The 22,109-nt window shown below is 45.0% G+C and overlaps 1 protein-coding gene across 1 annotated transcript; it reads left to right on the top strand.

Annotated features, from left to right (window-relative positions):
* The first annotated feature begins 3,646 nt into the window (after nt 1-3,646).
* Nucleotides 3,647-18,715, top strand: LOC119400872 (uncharacterized). The gene is made up of 5 exons (XM_037667772.2): nt 3,647-3,794; nt 9,023-9,183; nt 12,021-12,100; nt 12,871-12,957; nt 18,531-18,715. The coding sequence occupies exons 1-5, from the start codon at nt 3,690-3,692 to the stop codon at nt 18,671-18,673; spliced, it is 576 nt and encodes a 191-aa protein (XP_037523700.1). The 5' UTR covers nt 3,647-3,689; the 3' UTR covers nt 18,674-18,715.
* The last annotated feature ends 3,394 nt before the right edge of the window (nt 18,716-22,109 follow it).

Raw genomic sequence — 22,109 nt, 5'->3', positions numbered from 1 at the left:
TAGCCCTGTAGAGTACAGCATAGGAATGGGGCGGAAAAGGGAAGCTATAATGCAGATGATAGAAACGAGGAGGGGAGAGGATAAAGAATATCATAGCGTTGTATTGTGCTGCGTATCCATGTGTTGTATAACAAGGCGTGCGAAAGTGAAGAGAGGGTGAGTAGGAGGGAAAGGAGGAGGGGCAGAGTATTCATAGCATAGTATTGTATAGTGTAGTATAACGAGGAATGGGAAAACGCAGAGAGGGGGAGCGGGATGGAAAGGAGGAGAGAGGATGCCACATCAAAAATGATTTCTTTTCCCGCCACGCGCGCCAAGCAGGCTCCAGGCTGCACGTTTGGAGCACCAGCGCTTGCTTGCCCATGAACGCCAGCGTCGCCGAAGGGAAGGCGAATCACTGCACCGCAATTTCTATAGCCTAGAAGTTGAGTGTAACTGCATACATTTTTTTTCAAAATCCATGTGTATTTTCTTTTAGGCTGGTGCTACAAACCTGCGGATGTCTAGTTTCTTCTTTCAGACCGCATATGAATGGCCTTAGGGTGCGTTTACCGACAGCCACAAAACATTCCAGTATGCATGAGTTCGGCGAATGAAAGGTGTTGGATAATCTTAGCACACATGTCGATTTGAGAAAAACTGACGCAAAACGTGTTTACCGTGCCCCGGCGCGTATGGGTACAAGACATAGGGTGCGGTGCGCACCGAGCACTGCCAATACAAGTTACGAATTTAGTCCCGACATCATCGTTCGGTGCTTCCGCAGTGACTGCAGAAGTGACAACTTTCGCTATCACTGGCGTTCCGGTGTCCGCGCACTAGAAGCGAACGAACGAACAATATTGAAGCAAAAAGAACGCGCGTGCGCAGTGCGCGCTCTTGAGCTTCGCAAGCAGCCGCCAGGCTCTTAGTTACGCGCTGCAGTGGTCACTACAAATGTTATAGTCACTGTACATTTTACTGCAGGACAGATGCAAACAGTATATTGCAGCAGTTCTACATTTTACAAACATGCATGCATCCTTAACAGTTCACAGAGAACAATTTTTCCTGGCCAATAATTCGCGGGGAAGCCTGGCACACACTTTCCCAGTTTCAGTGGCACAGAAAAAAAAAAGCTTTTCAGTCGTACTTTTCACTAGCATAATTTAGGTTAGGCGCTACCTTGTGCCCACAGGGTATTAAGACGCATTTCTTTTATGGGGAAGCTGTTTATGCATAGATTCTGGACAAACGTGTGTTCGAGATGTCGACAAAAACACACCATCCGCTCGGCCTTGTCGCGCCACTTCTCGGCAGCGGGACGAAGTCTTCGCCGCACTACCGACGCAGGTTTCCGCCGCCTCCAAGAGGTGGTGTGACCACATCGCGCTGGCGTTTAGAGCCCCCACAGCAACAGAAACGAGATTCCAATTGATACCACTGTGCTAAAATGATTGACGAAGATGGGGCCTACGACGCTAAGCGCAGATACATTGGCCGCCATAACCCTGAGCATCGGGAAATCGAAGCGGCGCGTGGGCGAGTTCGTTACAACCCAGACGAGCACTTCCCGTGAGCCTCGCCAATATTTCAGCGGGTGTATGTCCGGAATCTGTTTGTGTACTCGAGCGGCGTGTGTGACCGTCTGCGGTTCGCCGGACAACTTTCCGACATCTCCAGAGTGAGTGGCCATTTGCAGAGCGGCTGTGCGGTGGCAACGATTCGACAGTATGTGTCATCGAGCTTCGCTGAGCTAGTGTCTATGTGCGGTACGTGTCGCGACTCTGTTGCTTTTTTATGTCGAGCCCCGTTTCGCTACCACCACCTGTATTCTCCCCTCCACTTCCGCACCGGACACCTCAAAAAAGCAAATACCATAGAGGAAAGGCTGATATCGCCGCGCCATCCGTTCATGTGCGTACGTTGCTTGACCCACGGCAGTGACCAGCATAATATTGCCAAGCGCGCTTCTTTTGTAGCGTTAGCTACACTTACCTAGCCGGAGCCGATTTCGCGTGGATCCCCATGAGCCGTGCTGCGCATGCGCAAGGATGAGTGATGTCACACAGCTGGCTCCCCGGAGCGGGCATCTCACGCGCTCTCCGCCACCGCCACGCGCGGCTCGCCGCTGCTGGTCTGCGCATTCGGGAGAAGTGGCGTCGCAGCCTCGGCAGACACACTGGTGCCGGCGCGGGCGCAGTCTCCGCCACCTCCGCGCGCGACTCGCCGCTGCTGGTCTGCGTATTCGCGAGGAGTGACGTCGTAGCCATTGCAAACACACTGGCGCCGACGCGCACGCAGCTATTCGCCTTCGCTCTGCAGTCGCCGTCTGACACTGCGCTGTAGCCGCTTGATAGCGCCTCTGACTAGCGTTTGCGTATGGGTAACGCCATGGAGAAGGAGAGCGCAAATGCTGCTCAACGGCGCAGAAGAGCCGAGAAGCTTATCTCGTCGGATCCCGAAGTAGTTGCCTGGCAATTAGCGGTTCAGCGTACGAAGAATGAACAGAAAAAGGCTAACAATCCTAGACAATCTGGAAAGCTAAGAATAATCAGCTAAGCCTTTGCTAACGCTAGGTATATCCTGGCATAGCCGAGCTAAGCCACTGCAATTTTTTTTATTTTTATGTAACCGGTCCATAAAACGTATGGCCACTTCCTTGCGCAGACCGCGCCCGAGTGTCTGGGAACCTTCCAGATTATTTTTAAATATTCTGATAAGCTTAAGCACGCACAGAGACCAGTAGCTTTTGTTCTTGATTAACACGGTCCCCAACGATAACGCTGGAACCTTCGACGCCACAGGCATAAAATGCCGACGCGCTTTACTGCTTATCAGATTACCGACGGCTGTCAACAGTTCTTGCCGCTATCAGTGCACAGCGTGTATTGCTTGTACTTCAACTGAATATGTCTTGGGTACAAGTTCCTCCGAATAAAGAGTTTCGTCTTGAACACGTCGACTGCTGCTTTGTTCAATGTCAAGACCGCGTAACAATACCGAGTCAACTAATGACATTGATAGAGATAAGGCTATGTCAAGCAAGAACTTTTGAAAAGGAATTGAACAAAACAATCTGGCCTTGAATTTTCACATAGTGGATGGGCGCTGAAATGTCTTAGCACATTTTTCTTTTTCATGGTGCATCGTCTGAAAGCCGGTGCCCACATCGTAAACCAACTCTTGCGCTGATTTACGCAGATCATCCTCATCGCACACAGCAATCAGTCATTTAGTGCGCCTTTTTTTTCAAAATTTCGCTACTTTTTTGCGACAAGACTTTACCAAAGCCACATGCAGACACGAATAGGCTATGCCGTTTTTTTACCATCTTCGAGTACCAAGAAATGTCAGTCAATCATTTTGTGTTTCTTTGCGTTACTTTTGCAATGGCTTGTGGCACATCTATGCTCAAACCTCGTGTCAATTTCACGCTTTAAATAGTGCTTAAGTGATAGATGCGTTCAATAAAAATAACAAACCAAAAAGAATTATAACCACGTAAAATTATCGCTGATTACGTGTAGCCAGCGCACAGCGAACAGGAAATTAGCATAAATATTATTATATAGTACTGACAGATATCCACATTCCTTTTTGAGGAGCACCCATCCATCAGCGTCTTCGCCGCTGCCTTAACAATATATAAAGCTTTGGAGCGTATTAAACCGGAAAGGGGTGTTGAGTCGTTCCACTTAGAGTCAACAATGCTTAGTGCCACCTTCGTCGTTTTCGCTGCTGGCGTTCTCGCCATGGCCGAGGACGCATCTGCTGCGAGCTGTTCCGCACCAGGCACTCCTAATGGGTGGGATGTAAGTATCCGCCATTCAGTTATTCGAAGTGACCGTGGAATATTACCTGTCCAGCAACAGCTGTTTACTCACATAAAAGATCGCGAAGAGTTAACAAGCGAGTTTTCACGAGGTGTAGTCGCCAACGGAAAATGACGCTCTGTGGCTTCAGTTAGCTGCAGGGTAAAAAGAAATGTCAAGCGGCAAAATTAGCATGGAGTAAAAGTTTTACATCGCGACTGATAATGGCACCGTTGTTTTAGCCACAGTTTCCTTGAACATCTTAACACATATTTTCTAGATATTACTGTACCTGCTTTTTTGGACCACATCAACAACACCCATTTATTGTGGCCTGCCATATGTTCAGTTATAAAATAAATGGCAATACGGGCCCCGCAAAAGAGCCCCTTCATGTTGACGTAACGTAATCAATGTAGGCCTGTCAATGCAGTGATCAGTACCGTCTGCCTCACAAGCCGGTCTGCAACTTCAACCACTTTTTAGAGATAGGTGAATGTTGGCAAGTCGCTTATCCCTGGTATCAACAGCCCGCACAAACTTCGGGAAGGGGTATAGGTTTCTCTCTGTTACACAGGATGCTAAATTATTGGGCACGGCAGAAAATTATCAGGAAGGCATATATTGCATGCTTTAGCCGTTACATCGCCTTCGTTTTGGGCGCATACATTTATTTCCTCATCCAATGCCCTCAAAACACGACATTGAATTTAGCCTCTTACTCCACCGTCTCTCAATACGGGCTGTATGTGTGTACGTAAGGAAATTTGGGCTTGATGGGAGGCTTGTACTCCCGTACTATATAAGTGTGATGGAAAGATGCGAATAACTTGACAGCAATATAAAAAGGGGCGTGATAATTGTGTAGTACGCTTGATTATTGCTGAGTTCTCTCCACATGCAGGTGGAGAGAATAAACCAACTGCTTATTTGATCAAATAAGTGTGGGCTTTTTTTTACTTCCGCTACTGTAAAAAGAAAACAAAATTGTACGAAATGTACGGAAAAAATATTTTGCTAAATTTGTAGTGACTTTTGTTTTCACAATAAATTAGTATGATTGTTTCAATTCAATTTGGTTCCTTTATTTCACTAATTGCGCAAAAAAGATAACTGAAAGATGGCTTCACCACATAGATATACAATGAAAGATGGCTATAAAATTAAATACGACACACAAATGGCACAACATGAACCATTTGCGTGTTGCCATCTACCGTCAAGCAACGCAACTATGACCAGTGTATTCGCCATTTTTTTTGCATGTGTGACCAATTTTTGTAGATGGCGAGCATCGTCGTCATCGGTCATCTTGGTACAAAATATGTGGCGTTTTGTTTTTCTAAAAGAGCCGAATTCACCTTAACTGAAACAGAGAACAACGCACTTTTTCGCTACTGCCAATATTGTCGCGCCTGCTGCAACAATATTTTGCCAGTGTGTTTCTGTCCCCTAATTACCTCAAATCTATATTGCGGCTAGAATCTATCGTCGGTATTGAAGAGTAAACATTGTATTTGACTCTTATAGACTGGAACATTTCATTTGGGCTTGAATTAGCTTGTAAAATAAGTCTAAAACGATTGGAATATGTGGTATGGCAATATATTTACGATGGAATGAACACCATCCTTGTACCTCCTTCGGTGCTGTCTTCCGTCGCATGAGCGTATAATGACGATGCCTAGACATAAAGAGCGAGTGGTCTATCCTGGCAAAAGACGCACTATTCTGGATTGCTGGCAGCGTTTTGTTGTTCTTGGCATTCACTGAAGGCCTAGAAATGTGCTCCAGCTCTTCTTTTTCTGAGATAGTTTTATGCCGTGCGGTTTCGGATCACTTCTTCTTCAAGGAATACATTGTTGCTCAATATCTTCATTTCATATAACTTTTATTTCCAATGTACCGTCGTGGAGAGAAAGAAGGACATTACACTGTAGCGCTAAATGCGAAAAGAAACACCAAGAGGCAAAAAGAAGTAGGAAAGTCGAACTCTTACTCTTTATATTCGAGTTCTGCCCTTCAACATCATGTCCTTCACTAAGTGTCAACACGTACTAGAAACACTAATTGTAGAACATAAACACGATCGTAAAGCAACGAGGACATAAATGAAACAGATTAGATGACGCCACGTTGGTTGTTTTGGTCGCGATTGTTGACGCAGCGCTGGTTAAATGAATGTGGCTCAGTTTGAAATAGATGCAGCATTTGGCTCATTTTTTATTCGAAACTGCCTTTTTGAGTTCACGTTACACTCAGGAATAGCCCGATTTTGATTCCAGCTGCTTTCGAAGTAAAATATACTTAGGCGCGCGTTACGCTCCCGAGAAATTTAGCACACTTTCGGTTTCTGCATTTGGCAATTTTTGGAAAAGAAACGCCACGTTTGATGTCGAGTATACTCGTCAACAGGAGTGAAAGCGTTAAAGGCGGACTCTTCGTAAGTTTTTATGCGTGACTCAATTGTTTCCACTTGTGGCGTTATTTTGATGATTGCATTCACACAACTGTGTTGTTTTACTTATGTTCATATGCGCATTTTATGCACGTCACCACTGCATCTTTCTAAACTTCAATAGGCTCGGAAGCCTGGTAGAGCTAACTAAAGCATTTTCCCGTGACCTATGATTTTTGAAATCCTCAATGGAATGATTGATTAAGTACAGTAGTACGCTAATTTAAACAATCAATCATACGAACATCACCACTCCATACTACCTTGCCAATGATTATTTGCCGAAATTTACAGACTATACTTCGCCGATATTACTTCAATTCTCTTCATTTGATTCACAGTACATGTTCATAACCTGCAAAAATACTATGAATATATCACTTTATGCGCTTCTTGGCTCCATTAGATGACGTATTATATATATATATATATATATATATATATATATATATATATATATATATATATATATATATATATATATATATATATATATATATATATATATATATATATATATCACAGCTTCACAGCTTAACAGCTTCCATAGACACTAGTGCCACATTTCTCTAGTGCTTTATTAAGAAACATCATGGACGGGTTCAACTGAGGGAGCTTTGTGATCTTTGTGGTCAGCTGAGGGAGCTTTGTGAAACTCGGGTCCGTCATACGGTGCTGAAGTGCACAAAAATTGTCGCCAGCACACGCCAGTTAGGATTTGGGCGGCTGTACGTTGCCACAAAAACAGGAAGGACCGTTTTGGAATGCCCTCAAAAACATAACGAAAAGCACTTTGCCTTAATGTGAACAGTACATATTGTGTAACTTTTTTCGTTAATAACTAAATAAACACAATATAGAAACACGAGGCCTGGGCGGAACACGCAGCGCAGTCACAGGGAAAGCTGGTCGAGCGGCCTTTCTAGAGCCCTCTCTTGTGGCGACTGCTACAAGGACAGTTGCAAGGTACCCATTGCGCCATAAACCATCATAATTTGCGAAGTAGAGAAATACCCACTATGACATTCATCATTCTGCAGAGAAGCGAGGTACCTGCTAGAGATCTGTAAGGCATTATGTGCACTTGGTTGCTGTTCTGGTTGATGACAATGAAGAATTATGGCGGAGCCCATTGTAAAGGGTGGGAAGCTTTAAACAACTCACTCATTAGGAAATTCTCATTCTGTGGCGCTTCGTTGTACTTGAACTCTTCTACCACGCTATATTGCCTCTGTTAACGTGGTTTTTTTGCCCGAAATAACGCCTCTATAGGGTCTATTTTGCGATCGAGTTTGAATCACCGGCGTTGCTCAATGACTCTATTTTTCCGGAATTTATACTGAGAAGTATCACCAAATATTTGCTACCTTTATTTGGTCATCAAGCTATAAGCCAATGAGGCGTAAGAATGATTTTAGACCACTTTGTGCAGGTTTTAGACCAAATTGTGCAATTTGGTGGGTCTTGGGTTGGTACACCTATTTGTGTGACAATTGGCGTCTCGTTTTTGATATTTCCGGCTCTGCCCTGATCCGCTGCTTCTAAAATTCTTACAAATGAATGTTACCGATGTTCTACCAAATTTAGTGATGTCTGATAATTTTGCATCGTCTCCCTGTTTCCAAGTGCTCATGCATGAAGTGCACGAATCAGTGCGTTCCTTAACATTCAGGTTCTCTAAGGACTAATTATTGTAGAGCTCAAGAAAACATCTATATAACGATATAATAAATATCGTGTTTCCTGCAGCAATGTAACGCTCACTGTATAATGGATTGCCTAGACATGACGTGCTTGTGTGAAGAAAATGCCTGTTTTGCCAATATTCAAGAAATTTCTCAAAAAAACGCACACAGAAACACCACCCGTAAAAGCCTGGAGCAAGTGCGTGTGTGTGTCTTCAAATAATTGTCGCCTCTTTGAAGTTCCAGAAAATATAGGGCATAATTTTATCAGCTCTAAGGGCGCCATCTTTTTTGGAGACATTCTAGAAATGGCTTTAACAAAAACACCTGAATTTAAATTCTTAAGCCTACGTTATCTCGTGCCACTCTAAAGCAGTTGCGTGCCTATTGACATGCTCTCATGACCTGTATGCACAGTTTATGATAAGTTCATGTGTAAGACATGGATGCAGAACTATAGTTATGGTGGTGGTACCATCTCACGTAAATGGCTCTACAGCTAAACTACTTTTATGAACTACAGTGTCAGCCGCATTGGTATTTACTTTTCACAAAGTGCACTGCGCAAATACGCTTTTATAACACTGTGTTATTTGAAACTTCTTTCTGTGTAACACTTTTTGTACCTTGTAGAGGCAGCCATGAGTATTTTGTTCGCTATGTATATAGATAAGCCCATTTGTAAAAAAAATACCGCGAAAGAAAAAAAGCAGTTTGGCTTTGTGGTGAATTCCTCGACTGCCCCGCAGAGGGCCTGAGTTTAAATCCCGCATCAACCTCGATTTTTGATTCTTATTGTGAGCGACGGAGGTTGCACACATGGCCGGTGGCGGTGGAGGGTGGCTACGCTACCAAAATCGGCGGTTGTGTTGTTATAACGGCTTTCGCTGTAAAAAAATTCTTAGTGGGCGCCACATGACTGAAAGCCATCGGTTTCATTCAGTTGCAGTTAACACCTTCAGAAATATTATCTTCTAGTTACGTGAAGCATATTGTAATGATGCATTCAAATCGCCTATCATCTCGCGATGAACTCAATACCTTATCCTCAGCCAATTTCTGCGAACTTTCATTTCTTGCTGCAGTTCGTAAAGGACAATACGAAGTACAATATGATAAAAAGGAACTTCAAGCTTGGAGGGATAGTTGATACCCAATGCCTGTCCAGTACTTTTAAGCATAAGAAGGACACAGAACATCGTGTGGATGCAGAGGTACAGTTCCAAGCGGCTGCTTCGGGAGAATGGTAAGACGTCTTTCATTTCACTAACTTGTCTCCTGCAGCCACATATGTGGCTCCAGCCTACTGAAATTCGGAATAGCGAGTTAAATATTGTACTATTCCATTCGTCAAATGGACCTTATATTTGACCATTGTACAATTTTGTTTCTCGAGTTGAGTGATTCTTATAACAAATTACAGCACTTTTTCAGTAGATTTCGAAAGCTGTATCGTTAAAAATATAATAATGTGAAAATGGTGTATGTTCCCGTTCATTCGTCGTGGACGTAAGAGTGAACAGTGCGCTGTTATATTTCACAAACAAGTTTTTTGTAGTTAAACGACCACACTCGCCACAAGGTGTTGGTTAGGAACGCTGTTCCGCATCTGAATACATTTCACTAGCAGTACTTAAACAGGGACAAAAAAAATGCTTACAAGACGAGGACTAGACGTAAAGTGATTTTTGCTCATATGACCTTAGCCGGTCATATGAGCATCGCCCCATCCGTACTGCGTAACTCTTCCTGCCGGCAAAGGGATGCTGTAAACAACAAATTCAACAAAGGCAACGAACCTACTAGCATGTTTCTTTGAGCACCTTGGCCTCCTTTTCTCATTCAATGCTGTGCACAACCGCATCAGCTTGCCCGGTGCTGTGCAGATCACATCAACACCGCATTTATCTTCGCTCTTCTTTTGTACACACGCTATTATTTTATACGAAGGTCGGATCATTTTGTTTTACGATAATGTAGCGCAGAGAAAAGAAATATTGTTCAATTTTGTGAGCCATGACACTAGTGTTTATGTCATTCTAGAATTAGCTGTGTCATACTCTTCCATTCCTCCTTGCACAGTATCAGCCAGGACTCTCTGGGACACGGCATCGTAAAGGTGCTTTATGTCCGCAAAAAGACGTGGGTTCGGAGCGAACTGGGCGACGGAGTTGAGGTGACTGCTTCGTCGCCCTACGTGCGACTGACACTCCCAGCAAAAAAAACAATGGCGAAGCTTGCCCTAAGTCGCGCAAGTCTTGAAACGGTGAAGCTGGACGATTCTGAAGTCTAATCTGGTAGCTTCTCAAGGTTGTTGCTAGGCTTCAGCTAGGTGATGTTATATTGTTTCTAGGTTGCTTCTCTGCGCACTGAAGTTGGAGTTAAACCGCAGACAGTGTCAGACACGACACGGACGTACGAACTCCTGTGATCGAAACTGGCACTGAAACCGAGCGTTCGCACATTCCGTAAATCCACGGGCACGTCATCGTTCGCCTAGGGCTTCCATTCCTTCGAGGTCTTCGAAGGAATGGAACTTAACCCTTGGTTCACAGCCATAAAATACAGCATAGAAGTACTCGCTGACTGCTTCGCATGAACTGTTTCCCTCAAGGCATGGGATCTGCTGAATATTTAGCGACGTTTTAAGCTGGTCACAGAAAGGTAAACGTAGCGCCACCCATCAGGCAGTAATGTCTCGTGATAGCAGGTTTTGTACTGTCGCGCAAATTAGACAGAGCCGCAGATAGTTCATTTCTGATTCATGAGTGCCTTCAGGAATGATTTCGCAGTTTCGGGCACTTTGTCTTGATAGGAACGCGTTCATAAAATGCCGAGTATATCCGTACATTTTTTTTTCATGCGTGCGTTGGTGTTTGGGTAATACCGACTGAAAGCGGTAAAGTTCACAGCTCTGGATATAGGAACATATATGTATTCGTGTTACAGCGCATAGGCAATGAGGCGCGATAAAGATCGCTTTCTTTTATTTCGTCATTTTCTTGACGCGAAATAAGAAGTGCGATTTGGCTGAGAAGACTATTTTACAATTCGCTTCGACTAAATAGCTCTCTTGAGTGCCTTTTTTAATACTGCTAACAAATTCATGACTAGGTGTCTGATCTTAAAATTTTGGCGTTCTACATTTATTATGTCCAAACACTTTTGAACACGAAAGTATTTTCTGCCGGGGTCCACCAACACTGTCATGACGTATTTCCGTCACGGAAACACGCTATTAAAATGAACGCCAGCAGATGGCAAAGAAAAAATTCCGTTCACAGGAGTCGAACCCATGACCTCTAGGTCCGCGGCGGTGGCTGGCGGGTGTTTTGCCCACTGAGCTACCGCCAAGCACAGTACAGAGCCTACATGAACGCGCCTTTTTATATTTCACACTTTCCAGTCGGTGCGCTTTTGGAAGGATGGATGGATGCTATGAGCGTCCCGACATGTGTGCCACCAGGCTCGAAAAAAAAAAAAGAGAAACACTTCATTGCCTCCGCAATTAGCCCCGGCAACGCACCGTTGCTAGAACCGCCAGATTCGGCGCGTTTCCAATATAGAAGTCTAGTTTCGTCAACGCTTTAACACAAACGTCGCTCATAGTATCCATCCATATCTGTCGCACTGCGTTCCCCACTTGCCATGTGAGAATTAATGTCCAGGCTGGAGAAAAGACACGACGCTCGTTGCGTTTCTCTTCGTGTTTCACGAAGCAATCAAGGAGTGCATATCCAGTATTAGAGTTTACTACTTATATGTGCTTGTTGATGCCATCTTTGCGTGGGATTCACCATATGCGGTGTGCAGGTATATATTGACAACTTCAGCTCCCGCTAGAGTAAAATCATGATCATGGGCGTTAGTCCTCGGTACGGAGATGTGCCACTAGGCGTCAACGTGTGTGCGTCCACATCAAGCGGTGCTATATCTGCCAAACAACAATATACATTGTACAAGCTTTCATATATCAATGTACTATAAACAATCAACTACCTCTTTGACGACACGTTTGACTTACGCGTTATACCGATTCCTATGACGGAAGGATCAACCATCTTTCTTTCTTAAATCTTCTAGGTTTACCATCGAACAACGCTACCAGTTTTACCTGGACTCCGGAGATAAATACAACACCATGACGACAACAGACGACTCCAGTATGTGCTGTTTTATTTTTGACAGTCTCGCTAAGCCTGCCACCGGGAATATTTCACGGACAGATTCTAAACTTTGGTTAAAAAAGAACGCTGCGAACCTTAAACAGGCAATGGACGAAACTGCGCAGATGAAGCGCATTCGATGCACCGCAACGCAGTACATGCACAAAAACCGTGCATGGAGCTTTCTAGTAGCTTCTTGTCACTTCCGTGTTTGATTGTCTCTCACATAAAAGTGCCTTGATAGTAAGGGCTCACATTATTAGAAAGAGATTTTCATTCAATTAACAGTGCAAATAGAGCTGTTCTCTTGTTGTAGAGTGCATTCCTACACACAGTATTGGCTGTATGGATACGCAGACGTCCCTTTTTAACGATGGCACGCTCTGTTCTTTCAAACCCAGGCGATGTGGAAAGAGCGAAATAAAAAGCGCATGTGGCCATGCTGCCTTTCTTACCCATAATTCGCGAGTTTTCTGTTTAGGACGCACATAAAAAGCTATTACATGCCAGTCAGAAAGCTTGAAACAACGGAATCCAGTGTATTCTAGAATAATTACCCATTTTTATGTTGTATTTCTTGCACTCTACGCGTTGTTGTTTAACTGATCTTTACAAATTTCCTCATTGCGCAGCGTACCCAAAATAGCCAACCTTGCTCGCTAGAAGATCCGCAAAAGCCATAAAAACTTGAACATTAGCATAGCTGTGACTTTTTGCGCTCTGAGAATAAGTAGAAAATGCGGTCAATCTTATAACTGTCTTTACAGGTTCGCCGAAGGCAACATACCAATTTGGGTACACTGGAGAGCACTGTGCAGTAGTTTTCGTTGACAACATAGAAGGCCTTAGTTCCGGTAAGTCTAACGCTTTCAAGTGCAGCAAGTACGATGCGGGACGTTCTAAACGAATGTTGTATGAATTATTGCATGGAAGTGCTGAAATGTCGTGGAACGTGTGATCTTTAGACTACGTATGTGGCTGTGTCCCTGTACACACATGTACGAATCCTACATACAACTGAGTAAAAGGACTCAATTTAATTACCACTCATCCTTTTCGACATGATCGACCAGCAACCTGTTGAACACCGCTGTAAAGCCTGCCGCATTGTGAAATCGGCGTCTCAGCAGCGTTCGCATTTGAGCTCGGCTTCTTGAACGAGAACGGCTGGGTCTTAGGTGGGAAAAGGAGGGCGTTGGATTTTACAGATAGTGATGTTCCCTAAAGGCGTGATAACACACAGTTCAATTTCTTCTACCATGTGAAGTATTGAACTGACTTGAATGTGTTTTTCGTTAAAACTGCTTCGAGATGGTATATTACTACTGCCAGTGATCACTCGTAATTTCCCGTGGGGACTGCTTAGAGACACTTTGATGGAGAGGAAATTTTCCTTACCTGTGACGAGTTCTGACTAAAAATATTAGCGCAGCTTGCACTAAGTTGCGCTAAGCTGGGTCACAGCCTAGCTGGTGGACACCTAGCTGGTGTTACCTTGACTAGGCTTTTAGCGTTTCACCTTTCTCTTTCGCACCCCTTGGTATGCTATACTATACATTACTACGCTCTCTCGCCAAGGAATTATTTTCGACAAGAGTTTCTCTCTGGGTATAGTTTTGTTCACCTGCTCTCTCTCTCTTTCTACATATATATATATATATATATATATATATATATATATATATATATATATATATATATATATATATATATATATATATATATATATATATATATATATATCTACGTACTCGTTCCCTCGCCCAACAGAGTTATTGCATCCTACGCTGAATAAACGGGAGCACGCGTTCTGAGAACGAAGCAGAGGGCGACAATGAAGAGAGCGCGTACCCGCTGTAAGAACTCCTAGCTCGTATGCGCCACAGAACTTGAACAAACTGGCCACCAACGACTTGTCAGCTAAAGACGAAGAAGCAGTCCGCAAGCAACACAGCTGTGCCGCAGAAATTGGCAAATCCCTCTACGCCGGAGAAACGGGCTTACGTCTTCTAAAGGCAAATGAAAAGAGGAAGCAGAAGACGACAACGAAGAGAGCGCGTGTCGGTTCATGATGACGAATTTTTTTATCGACAATACGCGTCCAACCTCGAGCTCAGCAGCTCAGCCGTAAAAGCTCCTAGCACGAGGGTGCCACAGAAATTGAGCGAGCTCCGCTGCTCACCACTTGTCCACTAAAAACGAAGAAGCCGTCCGCGGGCAAGAACGTATGTGTCACAGATATTGGTCAAATGCTACTATGCCGGAGAAATGTGCGTACGTGTTCTGGGAGCAAAGCAGAAGAGAAAGCGCAATGCGACAATGAAGAATACAGCGTGTGCCGGTGCATGATGATTATAATTTTGTTTCTACGATACGCGGCCAACCTCGAGCAGAACATCTATGCTGTAAAAATTTTTGGACATGGAAAGAGGTGCTCAATTAGTCGCACGTATGCAACTAATCATGAAGCTTCCACAATAAACGCTGACCAAAGCCACAAGGGAAAACATCACTTTCATCGGTTACGATTGGCTTGAAATACATGGAGGTAGAAGAGAGTAGCGGATCCGGTGCGGTCTCGTTCATGCTATTTTGCCGGCCGTATATTGGAGCGATAGAAGCTTTCAGAAGACGTCCGTTCTATGACATCACTCGCTTCACGGAGGAATTATTTCTGGGTTCCACAGATGTGCGTTGTGTTTACCTGCACTTTTTCGCATGAGTCATTCTCTCTTTCCAGGAAAATTTATTTCACGCCTTATATAACTGGGTTAAGCGATCTTCCACAGACACACCTTGCGGTATGCGCTTACCTTGCAACGTCACTTCGTGATATTGCAGAACCACCTTGCCATTTATTAAAAACTTCGAAAAACGTCCTTACACGTATCGAACACTTTGTATTGTGAGGACCATTTTGACATGCATCATATACTATCGTGCGGGAAGTCGTAGCGCAGGCACACCCCGATTGTCTGCTTGTTTTCATATCTCAAAAATATTCTGTATTTGCGCGTGACAAATGCTAATCAACTATATAGATGAATCGAATACTGCTCAATAATGGCCCAGTACATAAAAAATGCGTAGCGTGAGCGCAAAACAGCAGGAATAAACCTGCAGTGAGGATTATGCTGCATTAACGTGCTTCACTGAGTGCAGAAGCTTTGCGGCTGGAAGCAAACAAACACATCGGCAAAGCCGAAATGCAGATCCGAGACCGAAGCTTGGAGGAACCGCTTCTCCTGTACTTCTTTTCCACACCCCCAAGCAGATGGGTCATTGTCTTCGTCGTCGCCAGTACAGAAAAGGGAACCGTCAATCCGCATATTATGACAAGTCAGGTAGTTGTGCGGAATCATGTAATGCGAAGCCACTCTTATGAAAGAGAAAATTGCAATTCACACGTTTCTACCACAAAGCTACAAAAAAATTCATAAATATTTTACAGAAAAGGAATGTTTTCTAGTTGTCAAAAAAATTTCGAGTATCGAAAAATCGCACAAGGAGGAAGTTTTTGTCGGTTACGAATTTGACATTTGCGACGCGCTGCTTGAACACGAAAACACACGAAAAACAACAGGTAGTACACACACAACCAACTAGCCCCTGGAATGGCCCTTCTAGTTGTCGGTTACAAAGTTTTGCTTCCTCTGACATCCGCACTAATTGCCGTGTACCGTTGTGCTAGAGACGGCTAGAGGCCGTATTCTTTATTTCATATGTATTATATCATCTCATTTCGGGTAACGTTACTTGGTCCCAGATCCCAGCAGCGAACAAGTTCAGCGTAAAGAATTTTGACGCTGATCACTCAAATGTGTCACTAAGGATAGACAAAATGAAGTTGATAATATGGAGCACGCAAGGGAAGGCCTGCAAGCGCGGACAGAATGAAGAGAACAAGCCTCCACAAGCGACAAATAATTTATAGACGGCGCTGTCGTGTCTTGCTTTCATTTCCTGTGTCCATGTTTGCAAGCATTCCTCGATAGCACGAAACCCTAGCACCTAGCTCAACTGACTGTCGCTATAGCATCAAAATGAAGATGTTCATAACAAACATATATCTTTCAATGCTTTGCTACGTGACGACCTGTTTTCTAAACGCAATGTATGGCGCTTTGGTCCAAGTAAAAATCAGTAAGTGATTTCTGTGAAGCTGCGAATATCGGCCTCTAAGGGCAGACTATGCAGTAAAATGGTTGTGGCTTATAATCTAAAATCTATAAATGCAATACTATACGAAATTATCAAAACGACGTTGAGTTATCGCGCAAGAAATATCCTATCGCATCAAAACCCATCGAACGAATATTTGAAACGACAGTCCAGCATTGGATTGGAAAAACTTTATTTACGTCCTGCAGAACGCGCTCAGCGCGTAGCGGGCGTCTCCCACGTAGGGACCGACAGAGAATACCTGGCGGCCGCCTCGTGGGCCTGCTGGACAGCCCATTGCTGGTCGGCGAGAAGCGAGCTTCTGAGGGACGTCTCCCACTTGTGTGAGGTAGAGCCGGGATGAGCGTTTCTACACTCCCAGAGCATGTGTGTGAGTGTCGCCGTGTGTCCGCACGAGGGGCACGTGTCGCTGGGGTACGCGTCGGGATAGAAAACATGAAGCTTGGCGAGGTTTGGATATGTGTGCGTTTGCAGTAAGCGTAGGGTTAGCGCCTGCGGCCTGTTAAGTTTCGGATGCGGGGGCGGAAAAATGCGGCGTCCAAGGTAAAAGTGTTTTGTGATGTCGTTATACGTAATGGGTGCGTCCCGGTTGGCTTCTAACTCGGCGAGATGAGGTTTCCCTGTGACGGCGCGGTCGGTAAGCGCGCGCGCTGCGTCGTGGGCGATCTCGCTGAGGTTGGACGGGGCGCCCGGCACCCGGCCGAGATGGGCAGGGAACCAGATGACGGTGTGATGCTTGAGAGTACTCGGATCCACGCATGACATTAAATAATCTTACTCCACGAAAACACGGTGAGAAGAAAAGTCACACCAGGAGAATCAGCACGAACACACCTTGAGCTTGAAATGCGTGGTTTCGGAGATAATGTGTTGCATAATGTCAATAGTTGGAAATTATTTGGATAATTAGGTGAAATCACAACTTGTGGAGAACGGAATATTGAACGACACGTTGCAGTGTACGTATACTAGATGCAGAAATAGCTGGAGATAAATGTGGTTATGTTGAGGAAAAGCTTTTTCTTCGGTATTGTTCGGAAAGAGACCGGCAACCTTGAATGAGAATAAATGCTTTCTTGATAATAATGCCGTGAAAACTGATAGCGATGTATTATTGCGACAACACTTATATGAACACATTCGGGTGGTTTTTGCCGTCGCCGTCATGGCCGCCTACGCCCTGCTGCATACAAACGGCGCTTCAGCATTTCCTCTTTTAGATGTGAAGCATCTTATAGCGGAGTTCAATCCGGTGGTGGTGGTGGTGGTGTGCGGCGTGACCACCCTTACTGCGCATGCGCAAGCCCTCTCCACACAACTCCTCTCCCTCTCCACTCCCCTCGCCCCTCCCCCTCCTCACACCCCTCTCCCCTGCCATTTCCCCTCACCCTCTCCACTGCCCCTTCCCCTCTCCCCTCCCCTTTCCCCATCTTCACTTCCCTTTCCCCTCTCCCCTCCCCTCTCCACTCCGCCTATGAAACTCGGGCTCTACATGCCGAAACGCTTCTTCGCTTCACCTCATGGTCCCCTTTAGCGGGAGATAGTGCGATTTTCCTTTGTCACCAGCGAGATGGAGCGAAGGGCGTGCTATAAAGGTCGTCGCCAACCTCGATTTTCACCAGAGCTGTGGTGCGCGCGCGCCTCCTGCCGGTATCTCCTGTACTTTGCCCTACAGGGCGCGGTCGCCAGTGCGCGCGCCCTTATCTCGTGAGGGTGCGGTTTGTACGTCTTGTGCTTTTACCGAAAAGCTTTGTGTTGAACTTACAGAGCACACAAAGGTCACTGCGCTCGCTGGAACCACCGCGTTTGCGAAAGCAGTCAGCTGCTAGCTAGAACAGCCCAAGTAGGGGCAGTTGGTTGTGCATACTTCTCAAACACAAAGTAACAACTGCGGCAGTTGTTAGTTCGCGCTCGTTCTGTGTACACCTGTCGTTCCTTTCGTGCGCCCTTCATTGTGTTTGAGCCGCGCGCTGCTAGTGTCGAGCTGTGACAGTTGTTAGTTCGCGCTCGTCCTGTGTGTGTTCTTTACGTAACCTTTGTGCTTGATCAGGGCGCTGCAATTTCCAGTTGCCTTCCGTTCTTGGCGGGACATACCAGTTTATTGCAGCCGCATTCATTGCTTCGTCTTTAAGGCGAAACTGTGACTTTTTTAGCAGAAGCGAGCATAATTGTACATTGAATTTGCCCATTGACATTTTCCGTCATAAGTTTATTTTCACATTGTCGTATTCTCTATGCGTTGCAGAAACGTCGGCAACAAAGAAATGTGTCCTTTGGCTCGAAGATGGTCACGAGGAGGATTCATGCTGCAATACATTTCTAGAAGACAACTGTGACGGAGACTTCAATCCGATATACAAGGCGACATGCAAAAATGCTCGTAAATAACTTCGTACCTTAATTAGAAGCACTGCAATTAGGAAATAAATTTCCGTGAGATGTGAAATATATGTATGTTGTTTCTTTTTCGCTTCAGAAGCGTCATCTTCCGTTGAAGTCTCAAGTATTCAGGTTTGAATTGTTTAAACCAGCGTTCTAATGAAATCAGAACACTTCAAACTCGATTTTACAATATGATGACCTTGAAATAATTCATTTGGTGAATCGCGATTTTGGCAAAGTCGAGGAAAGAAATCGTCGGTCCTTCTGAATCCAAACTTGTGACGTAGCGGCAGCCGACAGCGGCTGCGAAATTGTATTTGCTGCGAACACGCGTGAATTTCTGCGAGGAAAGCCCGGATGTGGAGCTTCGAATTGTGGTATCGCAATAAGTGACGTGCGGGGGTGTGCATGCGAAGCATGCGCCGTTATCATGTCGGCCACCTTGAAGATAGATAAGGGCGTCGCTTCATTTATATGAATAAATGACTCTTGAAATAAACCATTCTTTCTTAGTGCTTTTTCTACTCTAAGGCGCCAGTTACTACTGCGACGCGAGGCACGGTCTCGCCCACGCTCGCCGGTGGATTTGACGAGATGGGGTCGAGAGCCCGCATTGCAGTTTTATGTTAGCGCTAATAGGCATGGGAAAAATACATCGAGCGCATGCAATTATTGGGTGCCGTTAAGAAGTTGACCACGAAAGCAGACAAGAGGGCAGTACTGATAAGCTGTTGCGAACCGGAAACGTACTCTGTGATAGCGACGCTCATCAAGCCTCTGCGACCGCGAAATGCAGCTTTGACAGCTATCATCAACTCCGCCGGAAAACACGTTCAGCCAATGACATTCGTACTCCCTTCAAGGTGCGTGTTGCCGCACACGGGAGCAGAAAAACCGGGAAACTGTGGATGACTATGTCGCCGCCTTGTGCAGGTCAGCCAGAAGCTGTGGTTTTGGGGAGGACAAGCTCCCGCTTGATGAAGTGATTCGCGAACGCTGGCGTTTCGGAATTGCACTTGGGGTGTTTCAGCAACGGCTGCTGGCAGAGAAAGAAGTGACGCTCGAAACCACATACGAGCTCACAGTCCAGGCAGGAACAGCGATTAAGCAGCTGAACTCGAAATGTTCAAACCGACTGAACACACAAGTTCAGAACTTAAGTGTGCCCTCCTGACACTGATGGCGCTAAGCCCCGTAGACACAAGGTTTGTCTGACTTCCAAAAGAAACTCAGCAATGTGTTTGAAGTGCAAGGGGTAATCTGAAGTGAAAATATGAGAAATGAGGAAAAGCGACTATTCGTTTATATTGTGTACCTAATACCTAACCCAGAAATTGATCTTTGCGCTGCAGCACACCATTTAGTGATTGACATCTCTATAATCATATCTTCAGCATCTACCGTCTGAAATAATAAACAGTAAAGGTGATTTTTACAACATATTTGCAGCGAGCTTGGTGATATCATTCAACCATTCCTCGCATGAACAGATTTAAAGATGATTAACATGGTCTGTATTTTCAAATTCAATAAGAACAGTTCAGATGTTTTGATTCTGCAATATATTACTTAAGCCGTACTGGTGCACTAGTTGGTTCACGATTGGTTGTGGCAGCGTGCATCAAAAACAAGGACTTAATGACACATATGAGGAAAAGGGAGGTGAGGGCAAGGAGGTGTGATGCGACGGCGCGGAGGATAGGAAGAGGGGGAGATTGTGAATCATAGCATAGCGATACATAATTCACGATGTTGAACAACGCAAAGGACAAGGGAGGCTAGAAAGGGAACAGGGTTGGTGCTGAACCACTACCAACTTGCCCAGCTTTCCTTCTGGGTCGAGGCACCTTAACGCCGAGGCTTGTCCGTCCATCCATTTGGCGTCCGTGTCCGTGCTTACGCAGCACCATGTAAAATCGAAACATAAGGTTTAACAATAGGCGAACATCAATCATAATTGTGATAACACATTACAAAACACCTGCAAACACAAACCCTTTATGCTAGAAGGCGACTTCAACGTAGACATTATGGACCTTAGGACCTAGCTTTGTCGTCGAATCTTTATTTCACTTTATGCCACTCTATGTCACTCAATTTACATTATATGGGGCAACGCTCGCATAACGTACGGTTACTCACGCACGCAATACACAGACCTTCAACCACTCATCAGGATTCCCTTCGCAGAGACGAGTGTTTTTTAGGGGCGAAGCTCCTTAAAGCGGCACCCGTTCGTCCCTCGTAGTCGTAGTGCGTAACCAGTCGTAACGCTAGTACCAGATCTTGACCTCCAAGGTGGTGCCGGTGGGAGATTTTTCCTGTGCGTTGTTGAACAATAAAAAATTCGCAGCGTGCGCGTTAACTAAAAGCCGAATTCTTCTGTCTCTCATTCCCCAGTAGCAGCCATTGGCATGTTCCAGTAGGAAACGTTAGTAGAAGTGTAAGTGTTAGCTAAAAGCCGACTTCTTCTGTCTCTCATTCCCATTAGTAGCCATTGTTTACCTCCAAGGTAGTGTCTGGTGAGATTTCTCCTGTGCGTGATTAAACAATAAAAATTTTGTTCAAAACGCCGTTGATTGATGAAATAAACCAACGAAAGACGCCAGATGTTTTCTAAAAGCAAAACTAAAGAACACCAGATGTTTTCTAAAAGCAAAGCGAAAGAACGCCAGATGTTCCTAAAGCAAAACGAAAAGACGCCAGCTGCTTAACGAAAGACGCCAGATGTTTTCTAAAGCAATGGTTTTCTAAACAATGAAAATTCACAGCGTACATGTAAAATTAAAGTGAGCTGCAAGTCGTCATAACTCTCATCGAACCTTTAGTATAAACGCGCCCGATCTCACGTCGGTGATGATGTACTGGGCAGAATTCACGGAAGATTCACGGTTTACCGATGAACCTCCGCAGCTTCGCCCACTCATCATCAATCACTCCGTGGATATGCTGTGATTTTTTTCTTTTTTTGTTTTTCACTTAATTGCCTAATTTGGCATGTTTATTTACTAACTTCTGAAGCAACGAAGCTAGCCAAAACTCTATGGAGAAAAATTGTAGATCGGTTTGCAAAGCGCCCGATTAGGCAGTTTAAAACTATACTTCTGTTGATTATTAGTGTTTTTCTCCTTACTACAGATGCCCCCGAAATGCAAGAATTAGCACGTGACATGCCCGCTTGCGCGCCTCTGCAGTGCTCCCTAACCTTGCGCGTGTAAACGATGATAGCACTTGACTGGGCGTGCTGCCTGACAGCACAGCGAGGACTGTGGTGGCTGTGTGATGGGGCATGTTTTTTCTAGCGGCAACACAAGCGACAACCGCTGCGTCGGCTCATGTTTGTCACGACCTGTCGTGAGGGATGCGGCGCGAATATAGGGGCGCAAATACGGCGCGAATATAGGGGCGCAGACGGGTATGTCACTTGCTATATACTTTAATG

This window comes from Rhipicephalus sanguineus, chromosome 7 (genome assembly GCF_013339695.2).
Source record: "Rhipicephalus sanguineus isolate Rsan-2018 chromosome 7, BIME_Rsan_1.4, whole genome shotgun sequence".
Classification (NCBI taxonomy): Eukaryota; Metazoa; Arthropoda; class Arachnida; order Ixodida; family Ixodidae; genus Rhipicephalus; species Rhipicephalus sanguineus.
Note: the sequence above shows the minus strand (reverse complement) of the source record. Positions and strands in the feature narration are given on the sequence as shown.